The sequence below is a fragment of the Cryptomeria japonica genome, chromosome 2 (genome assembly GCF_030272615.1).
Source record: "Cryptomeria japonica chromosome 2, Sugi_1.0, whole genome shotgun sequence".
Taxonomy (NCBI): domain Eukaryota; kingdom Viridiplantae; phylum Streptophyta; class Pinopsida; order Cupressales; family Cupressaceae; genus Cryptomeria; species Cryptomeria japonica.
This window is the reverse complement of record NC_081406.1, coordinates 186,631,069-186,658,519: the sequence shown is the minus strand read 5'-3', so window position 1 is coordinate 186,658,519 and position 27,451 is coordinate 186,631,069. Positions and strand designations below refer to the sequence as shown.

The 27,451-nt window shown below is 36.2% G+C and overlaps 1 protein-coding gene across 2 annotated transcripts; it reads right to left on the bottom strand.

Annotated features, from left to right (window-relative positions):
• Nucleotides 1-22,621: 22,621 nt before the first annotated feature.
• Nucleotides 22,622-26,177, bottom strand: LOC131053727 (probable nucleoredoxin 1-2). 2 transcript variants are annotated; one of them, XM_057988350.2, is made up of 4 exons: nucleotides 26,005-26,177; nucleotides 25,438-25,917; nucleotides 24,414-24,893; nucleotides 22,622-23,904 (listed from the first exon to the last, which is right to left on the bottom strand). In XM_057988350.2, the coding sequence occupies exons 1-4, from the start codon at nucleotides 26,071-26,073 to the stop codon at nucleotides 23,221-23,223; spliced, it is 1,713 nt and encodes a 570-aa protein (XP_057844333.2). In that variant the 5' UTR covers nucleotides 26,074-26,177; the 3' UTR covers nucleotides 22,622-23,220. The 2 variants fall into 2 exon arrangements, with proteins under 2 accessions (XP_057844333.2, XP_057844342.2); XM_057988359.2 differs by having other exon boundaries at nucleotides 25,438-25,763; nucleotides 26,005-26,138.
• Between the last annotated feature and the right edge of the window lie 1,274 nt (nucleotides 26,178-27,451).

Sequence of the window (27,451 nt, the reverse complement as noted above, 5' to 3'; positions counted from 1 at the left end):
TCTAAGTCTGCGTTTTAATTTTTCCTAGGCGAGTCCCCTTTTAATATTTCATTAGGCGCATGATTTTTCCTAAGTTCGACATTAATATTTTTACTGGTGTCTTTGTTTAACAGTTGAGTTACTAACGGTTCATGTTATCTGCACACGTTTTAATGAACAAAGATCTTTTAATCTGTTGGAAATTGACACTCATCTGGTAAAGCAAATTGCAGTTAGGGTTGTCATTGATGGCAACTCATCTTCAGGTGTTGATAATTCTTATTAGGATTCATTGAATTATCATTTTGTATTGTTTAGGCCAACCGGTATATTCACACTTCACTTTATCCTTGATAACCAGTTAGTCTTGATACGGGTAACGTGTAATTTGGAACCCGGTTAAGTATAGGACCCAGTTAAGATATTTTGGGACCCCAATAATATCTTTGAAGGAATTTATGGTAGCATGTGAAGGCCGACATAAATATGATCATCAGATAATGTATGATATACTTTATGATCAGGCAGCCGATGGGATTATTTTTCTCATTGAGGCCGACATGGTGAAAAGTTAAAGCGTATTTAAGGGAGATCTCTTAGCGATGGATCCAAGGCTAGTAGTGATGCGATTTTGGATATGAATTAGTCAGAGATTGATGATATGCGATTTGATCAACGAGTAAAAGCTTTTATGCACAGTTTCACGTGCGTAGTTCCAACCAGTAGTAGAATAGAGTATCAGTAAACCAATTCATAGAGGAGGTTGACAGAGCATAAACCAAAACTTATCCAACATGGTCAGATGCAATCTATAAGTTCTTTTTTGTTTGTAATTGTTGTATAATATTGTATAAGTCAGTGAGAGTTTTGTTTGAGCAATGAGCTCTAGGTGGTGAGCCTGATTGCATGTGCAATCCCCTCTATGTAATATTTGTATATCTTGATCAAGTATATAGATATTGTGGGTATCAACCCCATCGTGGTTTTTCCCTTTATAGGGTTTTCCACATATAAAAATTGGTGTTATGGTTGTGATTCTTTATGTGTTATTTGGCTTATGCACTTTAATTATATTTACTGTTAACCGGTTCATATGCAATAAGTTCATAAATTCGTTTACTGGTAGAACACTAATTCACCCCCCCCTCTCAATGTTCTTGGATTCCAACAATTGGTATCAGAGCTTAGTTCCTCGAAAGAAGTTTAACCACTCGAGGAAGATCTGAAACTTGGAATCAATGGAAACTAGTCTGCAGAAACAACTTCAACTTGCTCTTGAGGATCTTGATAATGAACTGATGGAAAATAGTAAACTGAAGAATGAACTGATGCAAGCCAGAGAATACATTATTTCATTGCAAGGAAAGCTTTCAGTTGATCAAGCCAAGAGGAAGGAACTATGTGATCAACTGCATAATCAGTGTAGTGATGAAGAGGATGCCTTGAAAGATCAATGTCAAATTCTCACTCAGGAGAACACTATCTTGAAGAATGAGATGCAAGTCCTAACCATGAGAATGTGCAAGGAAATTGAGGATAGGAAGAAGAATGAAGAAAACCTAGCTCAAGCATTGAAGGACGGATCTGAGGAATGAAATAGACTGACACATGAGAATGACATGTTGAAACTTGAGTTGATTCAGTCCTGGAATAATGAACGGGAACTTGAGAGACAAATCATAATCGCGAGAGATGATTTAGTCACTAAAAATGAGTACAAAGACAAGTTTAAAGCCAACTTTGCAAAACTTGATGAACTGCTAAAGAGTCAGAGAGATGCTAATGATAAGAGAGGTCTTGTTTATGAAGAAGGAGAAAACTCTAGTACTGGACAACAAGATCAATCATCCGGTTAGAAGCAGAATCATGCCAATAACTAGAACCAAAAATCACTGATAAGACAACCTAATGCTCACAAATTCAATGGCACATGCTTTGTTTGCAATAAATATGGTCATATAGCAAGTCAGTGCACAAATAGGAACAATCAGAAACAATGCATCATTCAATGGTCTTGGAAATGTTAGATGTCATGCATGTAGTAGATTTGGTCATATGGCTAATCAATGCAGATCAAAAGGAAATCAAGGAAATCAAGGGTACAACAAAGCAATTCAGATGAACAATATTGTCTGCTATGCATTCAACAAGATTGAACATATTGCTAGGTATTGCAGGAGTAAGAACCCACTGTAGCTAATGGAAATGTAGATGAGAAGGGAAAGACAAAGGTTAAAGATATTAGAAAACAACATGAGAGAAGATAGATTAGGAGATCATATACTCAACTAGCAGAACAACCGGTAGAACCATCAGGTCCTACACTAGAAGCAGGAACAATCGACAACTAAGGCACTCTACCTTAGGGGTAGGCAAATCATTGAAGATCATGCAAACACCCCGGATTAGGTTTGTAGTCAGGGAATTCTGATTGCGGATGGATACTCAGGCGAATTCGAGCGTTTAGCATTTATCAGAATGTGTATGCAAAAATTGTGATCTAGACAGTTTCTTCGATAGCATTTATGACTGTGAAAATTAGGGTTAATGGTGATAAAAGCCCGAAAAAGTTAAGTCATTTCCTCACATAGCGATCGAGCATTCTGAAGAGTGATTTTCAGAGCATTTCAAGAGCCCAAAAGCGATTTGTGCGAGCATCTACATTCGAAGAGCATTTCATCATCCGACAAGATCTTGAGGTATTTACTGTCTGCTAAAACCCTAGTTATCTATCATGGCTTCTTCATCGAATGTTGATACTCCTTTGGTGGTGGAAATCAAAAACCGCCCCCATCCCGAATTTACGAAGCATCCTTTCAAATCTCTTTTGGATGATCCTTTGGGAGCATTCTCGAGCGTTTACCATGGTTTTCTTCATTTCGAAGACATTAGGGCATACATCCATTGTGACATTGAGGAGCTTGGGAGCTACGAGTTGTCCTGTGTGTTCACCGAAAACTTGATCATCGACAATTAGTTGAAGCTGGAATATGAACATTTGCAGAGGAAGGGTTTTACCCAATTTATGGAATTTTTGACATTTGACGAAGCTGAATGGGTCCAATATATTCTCAGTCGCATTCATGGAGAATTCATTTGGTTGGACCGACCTTACAAAATCACTGAGGAGGTCATAAAAAATATCACATGTCTTCATAAGGTTGGAGGTTTGCCCGACCCTAGGTCAAAACTCTCCAACACTGAACTCTGCAAACTCACCAATGCCACCTTCGATGGTTGATCGATGAGAGTTGATGATATCAGAGATATTGATGTGAAATTTTCAGCAATGATAATTAGATACAAAGTCTATCAGCCAAATTGACTAAACTCTATCTCCAGTAACAACATCCTTATTGCACATCAAACGGTGAAGGACGACGCACACTATGACCTATGCAATCTAATGCTGAAGGAGTTAATGACTAATCTTCAGAAAATAAAGCAAGATAAGAAAAACACTTTCCGATATGGATCTTTTGTCATATGTCTAGCATTTTACTTTTTGAATATGATTCCCGGTTATGGTAAAATACAGTGGGCTTTTGATAGATCGATAGCCACCCAGATAACACAAATATTAGATAGTCAAGGTGATAAACAACAAAAGGCTAATTTATGGGCATTTTTCAAAACCTTCCAAGAAGAGATGAAAAATGGGGCTAGAATCACTAAAGCAATTGTAGAAAAATATAAAGATACTATTTGTTTTTAGTAAATAAAGATAAATGCATGATGGAGGCAGTCCAACCTAGAACAGTCTAGATCATGCCAATGGGCTATGAAGTGGATGAGGCCACATTGGAAGCTTATGCACAACACTTATTGAAAGCTCCAGTTGATGAAAAAGAAGAAAAATTTGGCACAACTTAGGAAAAAGGATTAAAAGTTCATCAGGAACAAGTTGCATAAGAAGGGAGATGACCAAGGTTGTAGCTAAAGCTTTAATCAGTGAGGGTCATGATAGGGCTAAAATTGAACAAAAGGTTAAAATCCTTGAATCCTAGTGGAGGGATGAGATGAAGCAGAAGAGAAAGGAGGAAATAGAAGCAAGGAAGGCAACTCAAGCCACTTCCAATGTGTCCTGGTTTCTACAAAATCATCCAAACAACCAGAAGCACCATCCGGTGAGCCTGCCAGTCCTAAGCCAAAAGAATCAGTGAAAAGAAAACAAAAAGTGGCTAGGCAGTATATGACTGTATCTTTTGAGGAGACTGAATCAGATGAAGAAATCAAGCAAGCTCCAAAGAAGAAAGGTGTTTTTGCAAGGGTTTTGAGGGAGAAGAAGGAAGAACATATGAAAGAACTGGCTAAGGAGCCTCCCTGGAAGACACCCAAAATCACCATTGTACATAAGCAGAAGCCAAAGTCTGATGAGCAATCTAAACCAGAAGCAAACAGGAGAACCGGTAAGAAGAAATTAGATGCTCAAGATATTATTGATCAGATTATTAATGATGGTAATTTGGATAGCATTTCCACATTCTTTGATGATTTTGATGATAAAGATAAGAAGTAGTTAGAGGAAGCTATTGTTTTATATCTTGATTCTTTCAGTAGGGCATTAATTGAATTAGAGAAAATTTTGGTTAAGGAACTGTATGATAAATTAGAGGTTAGAAAATTACATGCTCAAACTCTGGAGCGACAAATAAAAGAGATAGAATTAGTTAATCTTTGTCCATCAATAACCCCACCAAAGATAGAATATTTAATCAATAAGGCAAGTTCATCAAAATTCAATCCTAAACACTGGATAAATAACTTGATGTTAGAAAAATTTGAAGAAATCCGGAAAGTGACAATCAATATTTGGGTCATAATTCTTTTAAGTCTTGGATATGAGTTGAGTCCCAGTTTTGTACAGTCACAGAATATTCAATTACCAGGGGATAAGGAACCGACGAAAGCAGATGAATAGAATGTAAATATAAATCCACCAGTTACTACTAAACAGATTAGTGAGTCCAGTTTTAAAACTAAGAATACTCAGAATCCTCTGGTAGAAAATGTATAGGGTGCAAAGGCAAATATTGTAAAAGATAAGGATAAAGAGGATAAAGATACTGATAGTAAGGTTTTTGAGGATGCACCAGAACAGAATAAGGTACCAAGTGGCGAAGCCACCGATACACAAGAGATAAAGGTTACAACGGTTAAGTCACCGACAGACAAAGGAAAGGAAATAGTGACAGACTTCCCTTCCAACTTGGCAATTGACACATCATCATTAGCCAAAGGGAAAGTGCCACAATTTCCTATCAGTTTTGACAAGCCATATCATATGATGTCTCCAACAGAGAAAATTTTAGCCACTACAACACTCGAGGCACAAGCAACACAAGAATTGGCCTAGGAGGAATCAAAGGACATGCAATTGATTAAGAATACTTTTGAAGTTTTGAACTGGTTAGTGTCGAATTTCCAGGCATAGGAGAGCGCAAGCTCATTCGGTAAACTACAGGAGATCATTAATTTCATTCCTAAAAAATATGATTCTTTGGTTAAACTTTCAATAACTGAGGCAAAGAATTATTTTGTAGAAGCGCAGAAGTAGACATTTCTGCAGATGATTGCATCGGAGAGGAGTAAACTTCAAACATGTTTACAGTCCATTGATGCAACATTGGCAAAAGGCGGAAATGTTTATAAGACTTATCTAGATTTTTCAAAGCTTACTGCTCACTTACACAAGCAAATTTCAGACTGTAAGGATAATTTGATTCAAATCTCTAATTCTTACAACCCAACAATGAACCTAACAAGTTCTTTAGATGGTCCAATTTTGGTGGTCATGGATCAAATTTTGAGCTTAGAGAAGGAAAGAGAAAACACAATAAGGAGAGAAACAAAGCTCAAAATTTTTATAGGTCCCCGACTTGACAATATGTTATTTCACAGGACCGAGTGTATATCCAACATGCAAAAGGAGGATGTATATATATATATATATATATATATATATATATATATATATATATATATATATATATATATATATTTGTACAACATTTTTGGTGGGCACCCCGCTTTGTCATTGATGTCAAAGGGGGAGGAGTACACTAAAAAATGTATATATAGCTCAGGGGGAGTATATCAGATATATATAGCATGAATGTACGGGTCAGGGGGAGCAGATTTAAAGATGATATCATTTTTCACATGAGTGTTGTCATCAATGCCAAAGGGGGAGATTGTTGGCAATTGACACTCATCTAGTAAAGTAAATTGCATTTGGGGTTGTCATTGATGGCAACTCATCTTTAGGTGTTGATAATTCTTATTGGGATTCATTGACTTATCATTTTGTATTGTTTGGACCAACCGATATACACTATACACAACCGGTATATTCACACTTCACTTTATCCTTGATAACCGGTTAGTCTTGATTCCGGTAACATGTAATTTGGAACCCGGTTAAGATATTTTGGGACCCCGGTAATATCTTTGAAGGAATTTATGGTAGCGTGTGAAGGCCGAGATAAATATGATCATCGGATAATGTATATATACTTTATGATCCGACAACCGACAGGATTATTTTTCTCATTAAGACCGACATGGTGAAAAGTTAAAGGGTATTTAAGGGAGATCTCTTAGCGATGGATTCAAGGTTAGTAGTGATGCGATTTTGGATGCGAATCATTCAGAGATTGATGGTATGCGATTTGATCAGCAAGTAAAAGCTTTTGTGCACAGTTCCAATCAGTAGCAATACAGAGTATTGGTAAACCAGTTCACAGAGGAGGTTGACAAAGCATAAACCAAAACTTATCCAACATGGTCAGATGCAATATATAAGTTCATTTTTGTTTGTAATAATTGTATAATGTTGTGTAAGTCAGTGAGACTTCTATTTGAGCAGTGAGCTCTAGGCGGTGAGCCTGACTGCATGTGCAATCCCCTCTATGTAATATTTGTATACCTTGATCAAGTATATAGATATTGTGGGTATCAACCCCATCGTGGTTTTTCCCTTTACATGGTTTTTCATGTATAAATATTGGTGTTATGGTTGTGCTTCTTTATGTGTTATTTGGCTTATGCACTTTAATTATATTTACTGTTAACTGGTTCATATGCAATAAGTTCAAAAATTCATTTACTGGTAGAACAATGATTCACCCCCCCTCTCAGTTTTCTTGGATTCCAACATAATCTTGGTCAAGAAGATGCTTAGTCGTTAATTGGCTAAAGAAGGCAGACACCGTTGCCAAGAGATAAAGCTTGAACAAATCCAACGGCTCTCGCAACCCCGTGGTCGGAGATACTCGAAGGTTATGGATCGCAACATCACAAGATGATGCCACGTGTCTAGGGCGAGTTGAGGTAAGCCAAATGGTGGGGGCCGTTGACCAAGGTGAGGTGCAGGGTGAGTTGGAGGTGCCGCATCATACCTTTGACGGGCATGCTTGCCACATGTGATGGTCAATGTCAGATTGACCATTGTTATTCGTGCGATTTTCCATCAGGGAATTAATCAATGGTGGAGATTCAAACTTAATTCAAATGCAGTTTCAAGCCATTTCTTCACTCACGCGAGTAGTAATGGCGGATGAAATAGTGACGCTTCACTCCATAACAGTAATAAAAGCATTTTCAGAGCCATTTCTGATTTACAACGCGATTCAAAGGTGATCAGAAGGTAATTCCTAAGAAGAAGAAGATCAATACTAGTTCTCGCAATGCAAAATTGGGTTTCATCTACTGTGTACGGAATTGTAAGTTGCTAAATCCTTCTTTTGTGTTTTTAGAGCTGTTGAAAGTGCAAATTATATGAAATTTTAGTGAAAAGATTGTGAATTGCTCTATGGTTTTGAAATTTGGTAAAAGGGGGTGAGAATTCACACTCTTCCGTGTTGAATTTGATAGTCTCATGTTAAGCCCTAGTTTCTACTTTCCTTTTGTGGGTAATTGTTAAAAAGCCCTAGTCAAGTAGGATGGCTCCCCTGCGAAACCACTCAGGACAGACAAAGTATTTGAAGAGGAATGTGTTTGATGACTTTATTGATGAATTGAAGCCCTTGACAAATGATAAATACATGGGTAGAGACTTGTACAAGGCAAAACCCTAGGAGAAGGATTGACTGATAAGGCATATAACATCGCGGATGCTAGGGTGCCAATGACTGGGGTGGAATTATTTAAGTTGTGGTATGGATAGAAAAATCTACAATCCTCATTTTCAAGTGCCTAGCAATATGACATGGGCAGGTTAGTGGTGCCCAATGTATTCATGGATGTTGACCTCCTGAAAGTTGTTGCTGACAGGTATGATCCCATTTCTAGAGTTATAAGGGGAAATGATGGAGAAATTTTGTTGACAATCAGGATGGAGGAATTTCAAGAGATTTTTGATTTGTATGAACTAAAGGCTAAATATTACAAAATGAAGGGTTCTATTAGAGCTCTATCCTCCTTCCATCTCATTTGGCAAAAGCGACAGATACAACCTATCATATTAGCCCTAGTTCAGAAGAGCCTTTCCCTATTGGTGCCTTTGGCAAATATTTGCAGGCCACTTTCTTTTCTCTGTGCCAGATTTTAGGGTTCAACCCTATTACAGTCATGCCACCAAATTTTATGTATATGGCTATACAAATTCAACATCCAGATTTTACAGTGGTTTTTTACTTTGCCTCGTACCTTGAAGAGAAGATTTATGAGAGGTTGCAAGATATTTATAGGAGTTGAGAAAATACAACACCACAGGAGCCTGAAGATCTTCTGCAAGCCAAATAACCTATTACAAGGAGAAGCAATAAAGCAAAATCTGAAGAATATGCTCAAAAAGAGAGAGCTCAATATTCACAAAAATATGTAATGTGATTCTTACAAAGAAAAGAAAGAACTCAACCTTTAATAGGTCAAGAAACCCTAAAAAGGGAAAACCTAGGTTTGCACATAATAATTAATTATATGCACCTAAAGTTAGCTTAAGTGTAAAAGAGATAAAGGGAACTTAAATAATTAAACAAAGAATGTTTAATTAATCAAGTAAATACCTGAATACTCTAACACCCCCCCTTAAGCTAGACTTAGGGAGAAGCTAAAACCTAGAATAGCTACTGAAATCAATAAAGATGGGTCCCGGCAACAAGGCCTGATCAGGTACCCAAATACAATGAAATCTCTATGAACTGGAGAAATAGAGAAAACCACATGGGAACAAAACTCTACTCCAAAAAGAGATGGAAAAAAATATCACTGAAGCATGAAGACCTTGCAAACTCTGGCAAAGAATAACTGCTGATCTGGAGAACATCCACTGAACTAGAACATGACTAGGTAGAGAAGACTATAATCTGCATGAGTGCCCTCAAATGACACTACTCGAATCAGAAGGCAAACAAGGCAAAAACAACTGAAATCGAAGATGCAGATGGCATGAGAAACCAAATCCTGAAGAGTTGATCAATTGAACCATGGAAGCATTAGAACCAACAAGATAAACCTCCCCATAATGCGGAAGGGGGAGAGGGACAGGAACACTGAAAAGGACAACCAAAAACAACTGCATGATGAAGAACCAAGAACATCAAAGGTACTGAGACACATCATCATGAGGCGAATGTCATGGAAGGAACACTCACTTGACAAAGGAAGTGGCAAACAAAGGCAAACATCAACCCCCTCATGGCACTTGATCAACAGTGCATGTACAACAAGACACAAGATATGCAAGATTCCAAGTAAAAAATGCATGATGGCACATTATCTCAGTGCGTTTGCATAATTACAAGCTACAATGATAAGAAGACTGGAAATAGAAACAAGAATCAAAACAAAGACACCCTACTCAGAAAAGAGATCCCAGGACCTGAAACAACCACAATATCCACCAGAGTGCTGAAAAGAAAAAAACTGAATAAAATATGCATGGAGAAGAATCTGGAAATAAAACCCATTTTTCTGGAAAGTACACAACACAAGCTTTCCAAAAATATAAAGTTTTTGAAAAACGGAGTTCGGATGCTCATTCTACGTCTCCCGGAGTGCAAAAAAGAGACCTCACTTTGACTGTAAAATAACACAGTCAAACAGAAAAATTGGAAAAAATTTCCAACACCATGAGATCGGCCTCGGAACTAGCTTTTTGACGCCTATTCATTCTCAAAAAAATGACTCCGTATGCCCAAGATAGGGCCAAAAAACCAAAACCCCCCCCTAAAAAAGCCAAAAAAGGGAGTCTGGTGGCCTGTGGGTGGTCCGGTGGGCAGGGAGTGGAGCTTCGGTGGCGGTCGGGTGGCAAGGTGGTGGCGGGGTGGTGGCCCGGTGGCGGAGCGGTGGCCGGCCAGGAAAAAGGGGACCATGCAGCAGCCAGCGGGAGCGGATAGCGGCCAGTGGGAGCGAACAACGGCCAGCGAGAGCAGAAGCCGGGGACCGGAAAAGAACGTTGGGAAGAACCTGTTGCGGGGGCCGGAAAGGGCAGCCGGCGGGGACCGCAGAGGCCAGACTGACAGGTCTGACAGGCCTGTCAGTCCGGTACCCTACGGTACCCCCAAACCCCCAAAAAAAATTTCCAATTTTTTTTTTTTTTCTTAAAAAGAAACAAACCCCCCCCCTTTTTTTTTTCAATAAATTTTTTTAAAAGCAAATTTCGGCCTGCATACCGTAAAAAGGCAAATTTTTTTTTTTATAAATTATTTTTCTCGATCTGCGTGTCAGGGCCATACGACCTGGATCTGAGAAAAAAATTGCTCCTAGAGGCTCAGGAACCAAAATAGGTTGAATTTTATATGACCATAGGGGTTTTCAGGCCTTTTGAGCACGATGGTGAGGTTTGTTTAGGCCCAAAGTGCTCAGAAAAAAAGCTCAAACCCTAGGTACATAAAAAATTCCTGAAACCCCAGATCTGCTTCCAAAGCCAAAAATCTCAAAACAAGAACAGGTAGCTGCAGATCTTGTGCTCTGATACCATATAGGAGTTGAGAAAATACAACACCACAGGAGCCTGAAGATCTTCTGCAAGCCGAATAACCTGTTACAAGGAGAAGCAATGAAGCAAAATCTGAAGAACATACAAAACACAGAGAATATGCTCAAAAAGAGAGAGCTCAATATTCACAAAAATATGTAATGTGATTCTTACAAAGAAAAGAAAGAACTCAACCTTTAATAGGTAAAGAAACCCTAAAAAGGGAAAACCTAGGTTTACACATAATAATTAATTAAAATAATTAATTATATGCACCTAAAGTTAGCTTAAGTGTAAAAGAGATAAAGGGAACTTAAATAATTAAACAAAGAATGTTTAATTAATCAAGTAAATACCCGAATACTTTAACAATATTAAGAATGGTGTATTTAGCACTCATTTCTATTGGTATCCATTGTTCATGCACATGTTCTTATATGGAAATGGAGATTATTTTGAGGGTACCATGAATCTAAGAGATAAGTTGATAATATTGAGGTGTCGGTGCAGCTTTCGAGTATGGACATGTCCTGGGACAGGTAGGAAGCTAGTTTTGTGAGGTTTGATAATATTTTTGCTTCTAGATTGAGGTAGAGATTAACGGTGAATCCACCAAGGATTCCCACACAACTGCATAATTTTGTAAGATCAAAGGAAAGGTTGCCACTCTTGAAAATTGAACACAACTAGGGGGATATTATCCCTTGTCTCGTTAGTACAGTTATCAGAGTTTATGGTTTCCCTGGCCAGCCACATGTATTACCTTTTAATGTTCCTTTGACGTTAAGTTTTAATTAAGTACTATGGAAAATAGGTTGTATACATGATAAGGAGTTGAAGGGTAGAGGCAAAGGGACTATTTTCCCTGATTATACTGTCATTCCACTCTTCGTGATTATAAAAGGGGGATATGTGCATATTGACAAGCTCTTTGCACTATATCATTTAGGGGTTAGCACAGTTAGACATAGTGAACCAGAGGGGTTTTACAATATTTTTAGGCAAGAATAAAAGGAAGCCCATTACACCATGAGAAAAAATTCCCTGAGGATATAATAATAAATGAATTTGATTTCATGACTTAGGATTCGAGGAAGGAGAAATGGATAGCTTTTAGGAAGCTATGGGCTATAGTATAGAAAATGGATCCCAGCTATGATCCATTAAAAAAATTCACTCCATTTTGTGCCAAAGTAGATTTTGTCATGAACAATTTTGATGAACTAATTCTTGCATTAAAGGAAAATAGAACCAGACTTGAGGAAGTTCACGACTGACAAGTTGAGAGAAGAAGTGTGCAACAACCTACACCCGTCACACTGAAAGAAGCATCGATGATTCATTAGATGAGAATGAAACAACCAGGTTCACCTCCTCCTCAACCTCATAGAACAGATGGGCTAGTAGAAGGTAGATCTACCTATGTGCCTCCTCCAAAGGGTGGTGTTGTAATAAAAAGGGTAAGAGAAGAAACAAGTAGTGAAGAGGAGAGTAGCAGTGACAATGGAAGGTTGGTGAGAAGAAAAGGAAAGAAAATAATGAAGACAGAGCACCCCCAAAAACACAAGTAAAACCTTTTAAAGGGGTCAAGATCATTGATCTTGAAGAATCAGACAAAATTCCTTCACCACCACACGTGCCTCTTTCACCTCCAAGGCAGGTTGAAGAACAAAGAGTGGAGCAGCACATGGAAGAGCAACAAGAGGGGGATACCATTATAGTGACAAATGCAGAGATGCATATTGGAATTCCTCTTGTGCCACTTGCTTTAGAATTGGGCCTCACTCCTTTGGACATTAAGGGAAGAGCCTTTAGAGATGCTAGGAAGGAGGCATGTGATAGATTTCTTGAGGATGAAGCCTTTGTAAGAAGCCCGACCTTCCTACAATTTGTATGGAAAATGAAGATAGAAGAATACAAGAAGAGAAGTGCTGGGAGAAAGGCCCAAAGGCCAGACAGGTCTGATCGGGAAAATTAGGAAGAGGTCAAGAATGAAATGATGGAAGAATTCAAAGGAATTACTGCAGATGAGGGTAGGATGATCATAAATCAAGTCAGAGTCTTGATTTTTCCAGAATGGGATATAGTTGATGCAGTGGCTTTTGATGCAATTAGAAAATCAAAAGATCAACAATTAAGTTCAGAGGAAGAAGCAAGGTTGGCACTGAAAGGATCATAATTTGTAGATGATTATGCAACCTTGGCAATATGGGCACTAGAACAGGGGCCTAGAAGGAAAAATATCAGTGATATAAATCAAAACTTGAGGGGAAGCCTCATTATAAAAAGAGCCTCTGATACATCAAATGTTGAGGCCTAAAAGTTAGCTATTGATGTTTCCAAATTGGCCCATGAAATTTCAAAGAGGGAGGCTAAAGAAAAAGAGGAGCTAATGAAGAAGTTTGAAAAGCTTTTCAATGATTATAATGCAGTTCAACAGAGGTGTGTGGAGTTGCAAACTAAAGTTCAACTTCTTGAGCAGAGACAGATAGGAGCATCTTCTTCAACTCCTACAATTTCATCAATCCCATCAACATCTAGGTCCCCACATGTCTCACGTGTAGATGCAATAGTTCAATTCGATAATGAGACTGATGTTCCAGGCACACCATTAGTACCATATGTTGATGAGGAGCCTCAACCCACTAGATCAACTAACCCGACAAGAGTCCAAATTTTGGAGAAAGTCGATGAGTTAGAAAGTAAGCTAAAGGAGTTAGAGGACCAGTTTGCCTTTAAGCAGAGAGAGATAGTTAGCTCAGTGCTAACTCATTTGAATGAGAAGGTGGATAGTAGATTAAATAACATTCATTATTTATATTCTTTATTGTTTAATGTTATTCAAAGTTTTGACAGAGATAAGGAAGTGGCAATCCCTTTGTTTACAAAGTGGTTACAAAGGAGAAATGAACTTAGAATAATGTCAATGGCTTCCAAATACCTTGTTGAGAGGCCACCTACACTTCAGCCAACCTATTTGTTAGTAAAATCAATGCAGGAAGCTCAGACGCTGCCAAAAAATATCGAAAGAAAGATAAGGGAGTTAATGAGAAGTTTCAGTGAGCTGAATGAAACACTTCTGCCAGGTATTGAAGATGAAAGTGGGGCAATTAAGCCTTTACAATTTTGGAAAGAAGAGGTAGAAAGAGTCATCAACACTCAAGTGGACTTGATTTGTGAGGAGCTAGATATTGGCATGTTGGAGAACAACATGGACAAGATAATGTGTACCATTCTTTGAATCTTTTGAAAGAGAGGCGAATCAAGTGCCAGTTAAGTATACTCCATACAGAGAAAAAGTTGATGAGATTATGAATTTCAAATGGCCATCAGATGAAGAATATGGTGAATGGAGTAATACTTACTTAAAGGAGGAGTAAAACTGCAAATAGTTAGTTAGTTAGCTATTTCATGTAACAATCCGGTAGGCGGCTTTGTTTCTTTGCAACAACTACTTTTTGGACGTGGGCAACAACAAGGTGGGCCTGTCTGAGATCTTTATCGACAACAAGAAAAGGGGATAAAGTGCATAAAGTGTCAAGATGAATCGGTTGCAGATATTCAGTGTTGGTTGTGACATTCTTTAAGGGGGATATTTTGTAACATAATCATGGGTAACCGGTCATTTTGAATGACAGGTGTCTCCTCTGGCGCGTAACTTGTTTGCTCCCTTATTTTCTATAAAAAGGAATTCAAGGCCAAGAGACAGGGTTTCCGAAATTGATCTTTGTACTTAGTTTATCTAAAATTTCAGAGTCATAGGTTCTTGTAGCAAGTTTTAAGTGGGAGTGAGCAAATTTTAAAGATTTTGTAGAGTAATATATAAGAGTTTTGTGCCAAAGTTCTTGTAGGTTCTTGAAGGAGTTATATGTAAATTGTTTTATGACAAAAATAACAAAATTTATTCAATAAAAGTACAATTATGATCTAGTTCTCTCCATTGTACAATTCTATTATCTTTTGAATGAAATTTAATCAAGGATTTCTTTCATTCATTGCATTGTTATGATGTATGTAGTTTTTGTTTATGATTTGATCTAAGGGATCAATTAAATGCTAAAAACAAAATTGCAGAGTGATAGGGTTTGTTCAGGGATTTGATAAGCAGTCTGGGTTAGAGTTGCAAAGAAGAAATATTGTAAGGCAATATTAGCTTGGATCCGAATGCTATTAGATAGAACTCTGTTATAATTCATTTTACGTCTTTTGATTTCAAGCACCCAATGGAATAAGGCACTGATCCTAGCTTGTCATAAGTATTTACAGTCATTTTTATGCTCCGTTCATCTGTATTTGTTAAAAACTATTGATTATCAAAATACATTTCATTATTATGTATGTTATTTCATTTTTTATCCATCTCATGCTCCAATAGGTTGAGGACCACTGAAGAACTTGCCATTCTTGAGCATTCTCCCTCTTTGTTGAGCCTTTATATGAGATTATTTGTTAAGTTTTGGTGTAATTTGTGAGTATGGCACTGAGATTATAACTTCACCAAGGGATCACCCTCCTGGGTCTTGCAGAGACCAAAGTGTACAAGGATTTACAAAATCCTTGTCATAGTTGGTCCAAGTTCTTGAAGGTAGTTTTCAGACAATCTAGATTTGATTGCCATCTAAAATTGTTACCTTTAAAACTACAATAAATTATATTAACTATTGGAGATTTCTTTTTAAATTGGGTTTCTCCATGTTAAATAATGGTGTCATGGTGCTTTTCTTGTGAATGTTCTTGCTCGCTCTATTTCAATTACATGTTAGAGCCTTATTTTAGCTTTCAATTGAGACATAATTGTTATGCAATGACCATAGCATGAGGTATGCGCATGTGGGGAGTTGCAGGTTTATGCAAAGATTTTTAGAGTGGTTAAGGTAAAGAGGGTTAATAGAATGTTCATCGTTTATACTAGTATTTTTATTGCATATTGGATGTTTGGTTGATGTAACATTGTGCTAGGATTATTTATTATTGATGGGCAATAATGCACAATATCCACCCCTATTTATGGATTAGTATCCTAAATGATATTACTAGCTTATAAATGACATATTATTTACTAGATTTGGCTCATGACATAATACATTATTCACTTCTTGATCCTTAACCTATCATTAAATTCAAATTGAATCTTGTTGACTCCTTAGTAGCCACTGAGTTGATCTAATATTTGTTTGTGTTGATTTTTGTGCTTGATTGTTATATTTAAAGACATTTATTCAATCATTTGAAATCATAATAAATTATGAAGATAATATTTGCATAAAAAATAGCTTAAATGGTTTAAAAATTGAGTCAAGTTCACAAGATCAGTGGAGTTAAATTAGAGCTCAATATTAGTACCTGCACTCGTGAGAATGTTTTGTTGCAAAAATAGATGGTACATGACATGTGGTAGTTGTAAAAGAGGTCTTGAGGGTGTCTTGGGTGGTCTAGAACATCCTCATAGTCTTTGTTTTAACTTGTTAACATAAGAATTGAGTGGAAAAGTAAAAATGGCAAGTTTGTTGCTTACACGAGTGGAGAAATATGTTTTTGCTTTGCTGAACATATAAACCCTACTGATGAAATTGTTATAATGTTGCAAACTATATTTTGGCAAAGCAATAAACTTACTTTTAATATAGGTAGTTGATAGAATTTAAAGAGTTTTGGAGTTTAAAATGATTCAAATGACCATCTTTTAGTTTTCTACGTGCCATCTAAGGTTATAAGGGGTTTATATCTTGCTTTGTCGCATGTGTGCACAAATTGTCTCATTCAACAAACTTTTATTATATGCTTGTTTGGTGGACTTGCTTAGAAAAGGTCAAGTTTCTCTTAATGCAAGAGTTAAAATATGTGTGAAGGGATTTGATATTTTGTTGTGGGTTCCAATTAACATTTGCAAGCTGTTGTAATACCTATAAGACATATAATGTAGTGGCATGGGGTGTTTCTACACATTCATCCTAGAACTTTATTCCTATTTAAGGGTTTCTCTAGTGTTATGTTGGTGTTGTGTATAATTTCTAAGTGTGTTTGAGCTTTGTTTTTGTGTTTTCATGTTTGCTAGACCATCCTATGAACTTGTTTTGACCAGTGTAGTAATTCATTTAAGTTGATATTGTAATGAAAAATGTTGTTAATGTTGAAAGAGACAAGGATCCTTTTTTGGTGAAGATTTGAAGCATAGACACCTTTTGTATATCATTAAAAGAGAATCTTTTCTACATTGTTTATTTGTGACGTCATCTCAGGTCCATTGCACATATTCCTGTTGCCTTTGAATCTTTCGTTGAATCATACAGTTGGTTTGTTATGGTTTTGACTAAGGAGACCTTGACCTTCACAATTCATCAAATTCCCCAAATAGTGTTCCTAAACATTACCTATCCTTATGCATATTCTAAAATCGTAAATCAAGGTGACCGAGTTCCAATAGTCCACATTTTGCCAAAGTAGGTCTATGCATAAGTTTAGAATCCCACTTGTGAAGATTAAGACTACACTTTTGTGTCCACATTCACATTCTGCCAAAGTTCCAAGTCTATACACAAGTTTAGAACCTCACTTGTAAAAATTAAGACCACACTTGCAAAAGTGAACCTATACAATGCATAATTAGATCTACTGATCAATAATAGAGAACTAAAATTCCAACACCTTAATAAATTAGCTTAGCACATATCATAACACATCTTCATCATCAAACTTTGAACTAAATTCCATATTCAATTTATTTTAATATTCACAATTATTTTCAATTATTGATATCAACTTTTTTACTTAAATTACTTATTACTCCATTTATTTAATTAACCTAAGTATTTTATGCAAGAGTAAAGTTACTCCTTTACCCTCCAAACTAATAAAACTTCTTCAAAATTTGATAATACCAAACTTCCTTCTTGAAAATGTAATGATATAGTATTATCATATTGCTTATTTTTGTATTCCACTTTGTATGATTTTTTATTACATCAACATTTCATATCAACGTCATGATCCATCGTAAGATCAGAGAACTCTTCATATCAACGTCATGATCCATCGTAAGATCAGAGAACTGTAGAAGGAAAAAAGTAAGGTATGTTGCTTCATTGAAACAACTCTTCAAAATGGGTTTAAAAGTCATTGTGAGGTGGGAGTTACCAAGGAAAGGCTCTTTCTTACCCTTAACTTGTCTTTGGTAACCCTAAAAATTAGATAAGGATGCAATAAAGCAATGAGATAACGTGTCTTGAAAATGGCCTTCCACGAAATGGATCTCTTCTATCAAACAAAGCATTCATGAGGTCAACATTTCCCGGATATCAAGCACTTGGGCTTCATCAAGTCTCTGATCCCGACAACCGTGAGAGACATGTTCAGAATAGCCGTTTTTTAATTCATTAGAAAGAGAATGGGTACATGCATTTTGATTTTAATATTGATGTAGAACAAGGAAGCACGTCTTTGAATTACAAGTGTACCATCCCATTAGAAGGGGCCACAGAAGAGTTTAGTACATTAGTTTAACTAACAAGGAGCATGCATTATTCTTGAAAAAGACTACAAACCTGTGGTTGGTGTTTTACCTGGTCTGTTAATCAAATACAAAGTCAAATGAACTTTCAATAGAAGTGGAGATTGTTAAGCATAATTGTCTAATAAAAATAAGTCTGCAGATGTGAACTGAATAGGTTCAAGATTCTTAGCCTATTTGGTGATGCTAAAGGACAAGGAAGTTATTACAGCAAAAAATGAAGTGATCTATAAAACGAATCTCTGGTTTTAACAGAAAGTTTTATAAGGCAATGGTCAAGGACAATGGAATTTGCTAAGGAATAGAATCACTGGATGAATTGGTGAGAGAACCCAATAGCTAGAACGTTCCAATTCTTTGAAAATTTAGCTGCAACATAGTGAAATGAAACTTATATAGAGCACCAAGAAAAGACATAACTTGAAGACAACTGGAACTAGCCACAATAGTTTGCAAGCTGTAGTGATTTGAAATCCACCTAGGTGAAGTGAACACTCAATCCAAGATTCAATAGATAAAAAATGGGAGCAGGTGGATTAGCTTGATCATGAACATCAATAGGAAATTTACAGGATTAATTAAAAATGAGGATGCTTATGGAAGCTTGTGGAGGATCTTGAGAGGGACCTTCTTTCCTGAGCAATACAAAGTCTCTATGATTTAATGGTCTACCTTATACCATTATTTTAAAAGAAATTATGGCCTACCCTCAAACATGGACATCGTAAAGCTCATTAAGAAGTTGAAACTACAGTTCCTTGAGGTGAAGTTATTATGAAGGATTAGTTAAAGCTATTTCTCAAAGTGATAAGGGCATAGTTGATGAGCAGACATTGAAACCCATATCTCTATTTAATATCTCCTATAAAATTATCAAAGAGGTCATTATAGATAGTTTGAAGTCTGTTAAATGACAGATCTAAGAGAGAAAAGTGGATTTTGAGGGTGGGTATTATTATTTAATATTTATTAAACAACCTTATTCTGGGTTGGGAAACCAAAGAATGTACTTGTACTATTTTAAATAAAATATAACTTTTATCCAAAGAGGCTTTGGTCCCTCATGTGTAAGAAGAAATGAAATGACAGATTACAAAGTTTCAGCAAGAGTTGAACTGAATAGATCACTTACAAATCTTTTGAACAACATAATAGATATATTTGATGAGGATCTTTTTCAGCTTGTTTCCTATATCAGCATTCACCATAAATCTTCAAGACGAAAATCAAGTTCTTGAAGTTCTTAGCTCTCATTTTGGAGATGACTGCTTGCCTGATCAATTTGGACCCAAAGCATATAAAACATCAATTTGTTCTGACACGATTTTTGCATTTTACAATGCAAGATAAGTATACACTAAGCCAGCATTTTCATTATTCGAACAAATGAGAAGCTCTATCAATGATTGATAGCAGCTGGACACGATGTGAAGCCGACAAAATATCTAGATATCTGAGCATCACATTTGGAGACAATCTCCCTTCAACACCAATATGGGGCTGGATTCTCTAGAAAATCAAGAAGAAATGAAGTTACTAGTACAAAAAATTTCTTCCAGTACAGATTATATAAAGATCAGAGATAAAATTTTGTTGAAAATTCATTCAGTGTGCCTCTTTCCATCCAAAGGAAGCTATTGTAGGTTTGTTCATTGGTGTCACCCTTATGTGGGCTAAAGGAATGATCAGATTGGAATGGTGGTTTTGCATCCAGCTTGAAAAAAGGTTAGGATAGTATACGGTATCCATGATGGAAGGCATCAAAAGCTAAATAGTCATCCTCTGTACTTGGGAAATGAAGCAGTGAAAATGAAAGATCTTAGTGAGATGCATGGTACAACAAAATAATATTGGAGAAAGATAGTGCATCAAACTATAAATTGGATGTCACTACCTTGGCAGTCAGTAATTTAAAATAAGATGGCTGCATATATCAAACCCACCATGGAAGTTATGGATGAAGGTTACACAATTTCTAAAATTGAATGAGATTTGTTTTGACAGAGGTGCCCCATTTGGGTACGAGCAAAGGAATGCTTACCTTAACAAAAGAAATTATTTCTCTGCCTTTTCTTTCCCCTTCCATGGTTGAGAGGCAGCGGCTCTTGACACTATCCTGCACTGCTTCCAGTAAGTTGAGAGGTAGTACATTAGGTTCCTTCCTAGAAGGAAATTCATTAGATTGGCAGCAGCCCTCTTCATATGAAGATCTTGGAATTCCTGAGAGGGCAAATGGAGCTGACTATGAATAAGAAACAAATATTGCCTACCTGATTGCTTTAAATGTCTGCTATTATCCCTTCCATAATCAAGTCTAACGAAAGTCTCAAGTTATTCAACATGCACAAAATAAGATCTTTGAAGAAAATGGAGATGGGATGATCAAATTTAAGTGCATTGCTTCCTAAGAATTGTGCACTCAAAATCTTAAATATGGTTGATGAGAATAGCATGTTTGAATACCCAAGGTAGATGCTTGAAAATATGTTATTGACTGGAAAATTGTGTGCCAGAAGACATAATTTCACAAAATTAGAGAACACGAAATTTAGCTACACTGTCTAGAAGAGACAGTATACACACAACAAGATCTTTGAAAAAGATGGAGATGAGGTAATAAAATTTATGTGTATTGCTTCCTGACTTGATTGATGGGAATAGAATATGTGAAAAACTTAGGTAAATGCATGAAATTTTTTATGCTGGAAGAACAAAAATACTTTCATCAAGTTAAAGAGTAAGAAATATAGCTACACCGTCTAGAATAGACAGTATACACAAAACAAGATCTTTGAACAGGATGGAGATGAGGTGATCAAATTTATGTGCATTAATTCCGGAGATTTGTCACTCAGAATCATAAATATTGTTGATGAGAATATAATATGTAAACAAAATTAGGTAGATGCTTGAAAACAAGTTTTTGCATGTAAATTTTTGTGCCAGAAGAATAAACATACTTTTATCAAGAACAAAAATTATAGCTACACAGTCTAGAAGAGACAGCATAGATAAAACAAGCTTATTGAACAGGATGTAGATGGGGTGATAAAATTTATGTGCATTAAATCCTGACAATTGTACACTCAAAAACGTAAATATGGATGATGAAAATAGAATGTGAAAAACTTAAGTAGATGCTTGAAAATAAGTTTTTGCATGGAATTTTTTGTGCCAGAAAAACAGTCATATTTTCATCGATTTGCAGAATAAGAAACATCGCTACACTGTCTGAAATAGACAGATTGGCATGTTATGTGAACTTGAAAACATTCTCAAGTTCTTTAGATTATATAAAATAAATTTTAGGGGAAAAAGAATTTTGTAGAAATTTTTAAATCAACAGTTCGGATCACACTGCATGATCCATCATTGGGATGGATTAGTTAAAAGAGACAGTGTGACATGTTATGGTTGATTGAAGACATTAATAAGAAACATATTAGAAAACACAAAATGGATCGATGGGAAAATCTGTCTAGAAGTTTTCTACATAGTTTCTCTCCCATAAATCTGTTTTCACTTTTCTGTTATTCATTCACCATGGAGCGTGGAAACCTAAAATATATTCTTCAGATCATAGTCAAGGTAAACTAAGAGCTTGTTTAGGTTACATTAGAAAGTCGACAGGCATGATATAGAAACATGGACAGGCATGATATAGAAATAAGATATCCTTTCCCTTGATTCCTTTCTGACACATCCACTAGTGACCACAGCATATCCAGATTCTATGAGAAGGGTGCTACTTATATGTATTGAAAGAGTCCCCAGCCCCCTCCATAGCTTCTTTTCTTGCCTTCTTGATTTCCATTAGTTGATATCTAATTTGAAATGTATGCAAGAGAATGGAGATCAGAAACAGAGATAAAAGATAGAATCCTGCTAATCTGGTCAGAAGGCACATACACGGATTAAGTAGCTTACAGACAAAGTAGGGCAAGATTAAAGAGTTACAAACAAAAATCAAATATATATTTAATTGAGAGCATTTCTTCAAAGCTTCTGCCTATCTCATGAGATATGATAATATGCCTTTACATGTGCAACAACTAACAGTTAATGTCATGTTTCTTTGGTAGTGTACAAATCTTAGTCTATATTTTTTGTGTAACTTGTAATTACATTGGGACATATTACCATGATGACTACTTATCACAAATGTCTGGCCTAACCTTAATAAAAAAGAAAACACAAAGTCAGAAGAGCACAGATGATCAAGAGTAACTTTATTTAAACAAGTTAATGTTGGTATTATAATTACAGATGAACTGTGTCAAACTGAGGCCTGCTCTTAATAAGCAGATGACATTTGATCTAAGCTGTATTTGCTCAAATGAAATCCATGTGTCAAATTAATAACTATATTGTACTTAAGTTTGTCACAGAGCAAATGAACAGCTTTCTTGAATCATAAAAGTAAAAGTAATTATCCATCATTCTCTACTACAACAACAACCAGAGAACATCAAGCATTTGAGGAACACACTTTCAGATTGGATCTGAAATGGATTCTGCTTGTTTCCAATTCTGAAATCATATATATGAGTGGACAAGAGTAGCTGAATTGAAATACCGAATATGCTAGATTGAAAGCTTATGGTAACAGTTAGGAAAGTGATTTAATGGCAGTGGAATTTCAACTATGAGGCGGTTTGAATTTTTCATGGAAAATGAATGGCATTGATCTGAAGGCATGATGACATACCAAGTCTAATAAGTTATTAATAACAGGTTCTTATCTTGGGGCAGGCTCTATCCGCAGACAGTATGATTTACCAAACAAAAGAAGCCACCTTGATAATCATAAAGCTCAACCTCTGTAACAATAATCTCCATCACAGATGACACCTCCTGGCTTGCAGTTGTCATTAGCAGTTCCATATTCATTCTGTTGTTTACTATTGCTCCCAAGCTGCTGCTGATCCTTCAAAGCACAAGTCAGATGAAGATCGAAATCACATTTGCCACAATAATATGACCATTGACTGCCTTCCTCGTCACATCCATCACAGTTAAATTCATGCTTTCTAGTCAATACAAGAGGGTGCTTATGCTGACTGCAATCAATTTCCTTGGCTGATTTGCCAGCCAAATCTTCAATCTCCTTTTGCAGCTTTTCAATCTGCAGAGTAGTGAAAGGATAAGCCTCCGCTCCAAAGACAGAGACAGCACTTATGGCATCATCTGTCATGGTCTTTCCATCTGGACCAATTACAATCAAGGTTGGTATTCCTTCTGTATGGAAATGGCGACTGAGGTCCTTTTCAACCTTATCTCTAAATGGAAGAGCTAACCAGGGCATAATTGAGAAATGGTCTTCAAAAGCCTCTTGATCTTCATCCTTTGATATAAAAACAATCTCAAAGGATTCACCTCTTTCCTTAAGCTCATTGTATACCTGTATCAGCTTTGGAGTGAAGGCTTGACAAGGAGAGCACCAATTGGCAGAAAAATACAGGGCTATTGTCTTGCCTACAAGATCAGAAACTTGGACCTGTTGTATAAATCAAAACATGAAAAGAATTTGTATCATTAAAATTAACACCATTGAGATAAGTCTGAAAGCAATATATGAACAAACTTACTGGCTTATCCATATAATAATTCTCTATCTCTTGCATTGGATCAGATTGAACAAGGCAATTTGTCCATCTCAAATCCAAATGAGTCCATCAGGCTATTTTTATCATTTCATCGATCTTGTTCATTTGAATAATATTAATAAATCAGATTTAACCAGTGCATGTTACTTTATGCATCAATTGAATCCTACGTCATTAGAAGAAAACAATTGTTTCAAAATTTCCAAGTAGACTGTAAAACGTTACCCTCATGTTGAAGCACATTTAGGTGCCTGCTTCAATCCCAGTGGGAGTATGAGGTAGCCCCATATGCTACAAGCCACATCATGGACTATTAAAAGATTCCTTTCCATTCCATTCTATTCTATAATTATTCAATTTGACATAACAGCAATAAGGCTATTAGATCTCAATAACTCACCTTTTCACCTCCATTTTTTATCACAAAGTCCCGTGTGTCAGAGACCAAGAGAGATTCCAAGGTTTGATCTTGTCGTCTAGCTTCTTCTTCTCCTTCAATTTCTTTTAGTCTCTCTGCTGTGAATGGGTACACTCGAGTTCCATATCTTTGAACAAGGCTGGCTGTGTCAGTTTGCACTGTTTTCCCATTTGGACCTAAAATGATTAGAGTAGGTATATCTTGAACCCGATAGTATTGAGACAATTTCTTCTCAGTTTTGTCTCCAAAGGGTAGAGCCAACCATGGCATGTTTCCATAATGCTCTTCAAAGGCTTCTTCCTCTAAATCAGCTGATAGAAACACTATTTCAAAATCCTCACCTCTACTCTTAATCTCGTTGTAAATGTCTACAAGCAGAGGAGTGAAATTGTGACATGGACCACACCAGTTGGCTGAAAAATACAAACCAATGGTTTTTCCCACAAGCTTGGATATAGGTACCTATTGATCAAGATCCAAATCAACGATGAATCAGATTAATTTGGAACAGAAGCCATACAATATATTTTCTTTCTAGAGAAAACTTAGAATAATCAATGCATGTATTCTTCTCTAAGACTCTGTTTTAGTCCTTGGCTCTTTAGCCACATGTACGAAGCTAAGAGTTCTGTTTTCACCAATTCTTAATGCCCCTGATCTTAAGTAATTGAAACATAAAAAAGCAATTCATTACATCCAATATTCTTTAAAACCCAGATTCAGTGAATTAAGATATGGGTCCATATCAACATGGAAGTTACAAGTTCTATTCTCACCAATTCTAACAAAACATCCTCACAAATTCAAAAGATATTTGACCTTTCTCAATATCCCGGTTTGATCTTCTGGTTAAGGGCCCAACCAAAAAGTGGCTACCTTACTGAAAACCATGGTTTTGTCTTTTGGTTAAGGACTTATTCTGAATTCTGACAAATAACAGTCCAAACCAAAATTTGCAGGCAACCAAAAAATCATACAATAATAACAAATTCAACAAATTTAATACCTTTTCCCCATGAGATATCACAAAATCTCGTTCATCGGATACCAGAAGAGATTCCACAGTCTGCGCATCCCTGACAGCCTCCTCCTTGGCCCTTAGTCGATCAAGCTTCTCTGCACTAAAAGGGTACCCCTCAACCCCATATTTCCTAATGATATCAACACCTCCAGAGGTCAAAGTTTTACCCTCTTTGTCCAGCACAACAAGGGCAGGAATGCCTGTGACATTAAAAGCCTTCAGAAGCTTTTCCTTCGCATTTACATCTGAGAATGGCAGGGCAGGCCATGGCATGACATGATGGTACTTCTCAAATGATTTCTCATCCACATCTGCAGATACAAATACGATCTCAAAGTCTCTTTCTTTTTCCAATAGTTTTGTGTAGATTTCTGAGAGAAAAGGGGTGAAAGCTTTGCATGGAGGGCACCAATGGGCAGAAAAGAAGAGACCCACATATTTTCCTTCCAATTCGTCAACTTTCACCTATTGATTGGTTGCATTGAAATCAAATCCACCAAAACACAATTCAATTAATATGAGCAATGATTATATAGTTGGCGGCATTCTTACCTTGTTTCCATTGTTTGTGATGAGAAAATCTCTGTCCTCGTTGCACAGCAGGTACCTTAAACCTTCCATTGTACAGCTTTTTCTCTTCCTTCTTTCTGTATACAATGTCTTGTCACTACAACAAAATCTTTAAGAGCTCTCTCTCTCTCTCTATCTATTTATATATACCCTTTCTTCGTCAACTTACAAGCAAGACTCCAGGATAAATTTTATGAGAGAGATTTGACTTAATCTGCCATGATAACTACTCGTTTAGAAACTTAATGATTATAGAATTATTGGGTTCTAATATTAAAAACAATAATAATGTGGAATTAGTCTACATATATACATCATACAACCTCTTATGATCACTTAGTAATACTAAAGAAAAGGGAATTACTATATGTTTTTTAATAAGTCAATTTGATTAGTTGTTGAGATGAGTTTCTTTAGTCTTAAATTTTTTAAGTTTTTCAAAATTTTAATGAGATTAATGAATGTAATATGATAGATTGTTATATTAACATATAGCGTGTTAATGTTTCAATCTTATTTGTTTTTGAAAGTGCTTAAAATTATATAGGTAGTTCAATGATGATCTAATTGTCTAGCACACAACCCACATGGTGTGAATAAGCTTTTTCTTAGTTTATTCAACCTCGATGGAAGCGTTAGGTCACATCATATGACCCTCCCTTCTATTTCTTATTTGCTAGTTGCTTACCATCTTTCTATGCTTTGTCACTGTAAAAATTATTTTTTCTTTTAAGTTACAAGATTGGCTCTTTTAGATTGAATTACCCCAACAATTTAAGGAAATGACCTAACACTCATGCAATCACTTCGATGATTACTATTGGTAAAACTAATAATCTTGAGTAAATTTTTTATCTATATGATTTCTTTGCATGCACCATTTTTACATAATTATTGGCTCAAAATTCAATTCCAATTCACACTTGATTGTGCCTAGGATAGGATAACTACCAACGTACATCCCTAATTGTAGATTTAGCCTTATTAATATTCCCCAAATTGATTTACATGAGCCTTTTGTTGCTTCATTTTGGAAATCTCAACTCTTGCATCTATATACATAGCTACAATAGTAGGTTTGAGTGTCATTTTTAAAGAAATACATTAAGAGTCCACCTCTCTTCATATTGAAACATAAGTATTTCACAACCTCCAGGCTTTATCAATTCATTATTTAATAGCTTTTAATCTCTACAATCAAGAAATTCACTAGTGTTTTTGTTTGGTCTTTTGCTTCTTCACCACGTTCATGCTTCTCATATTCCTTGTTAGGATTTAGGTGCCATCAACCTTATAAATCCTTTAATTAATTGTTTCCTAATGTCATTTGTAATTTACCCATAAGAGATTAAATTGTTTAACCAATGATGGTAAAAGAGACCATGCAATGCAGGAGTTACTTTTATTGTTTGTCCTTTGGGAAAAGAAC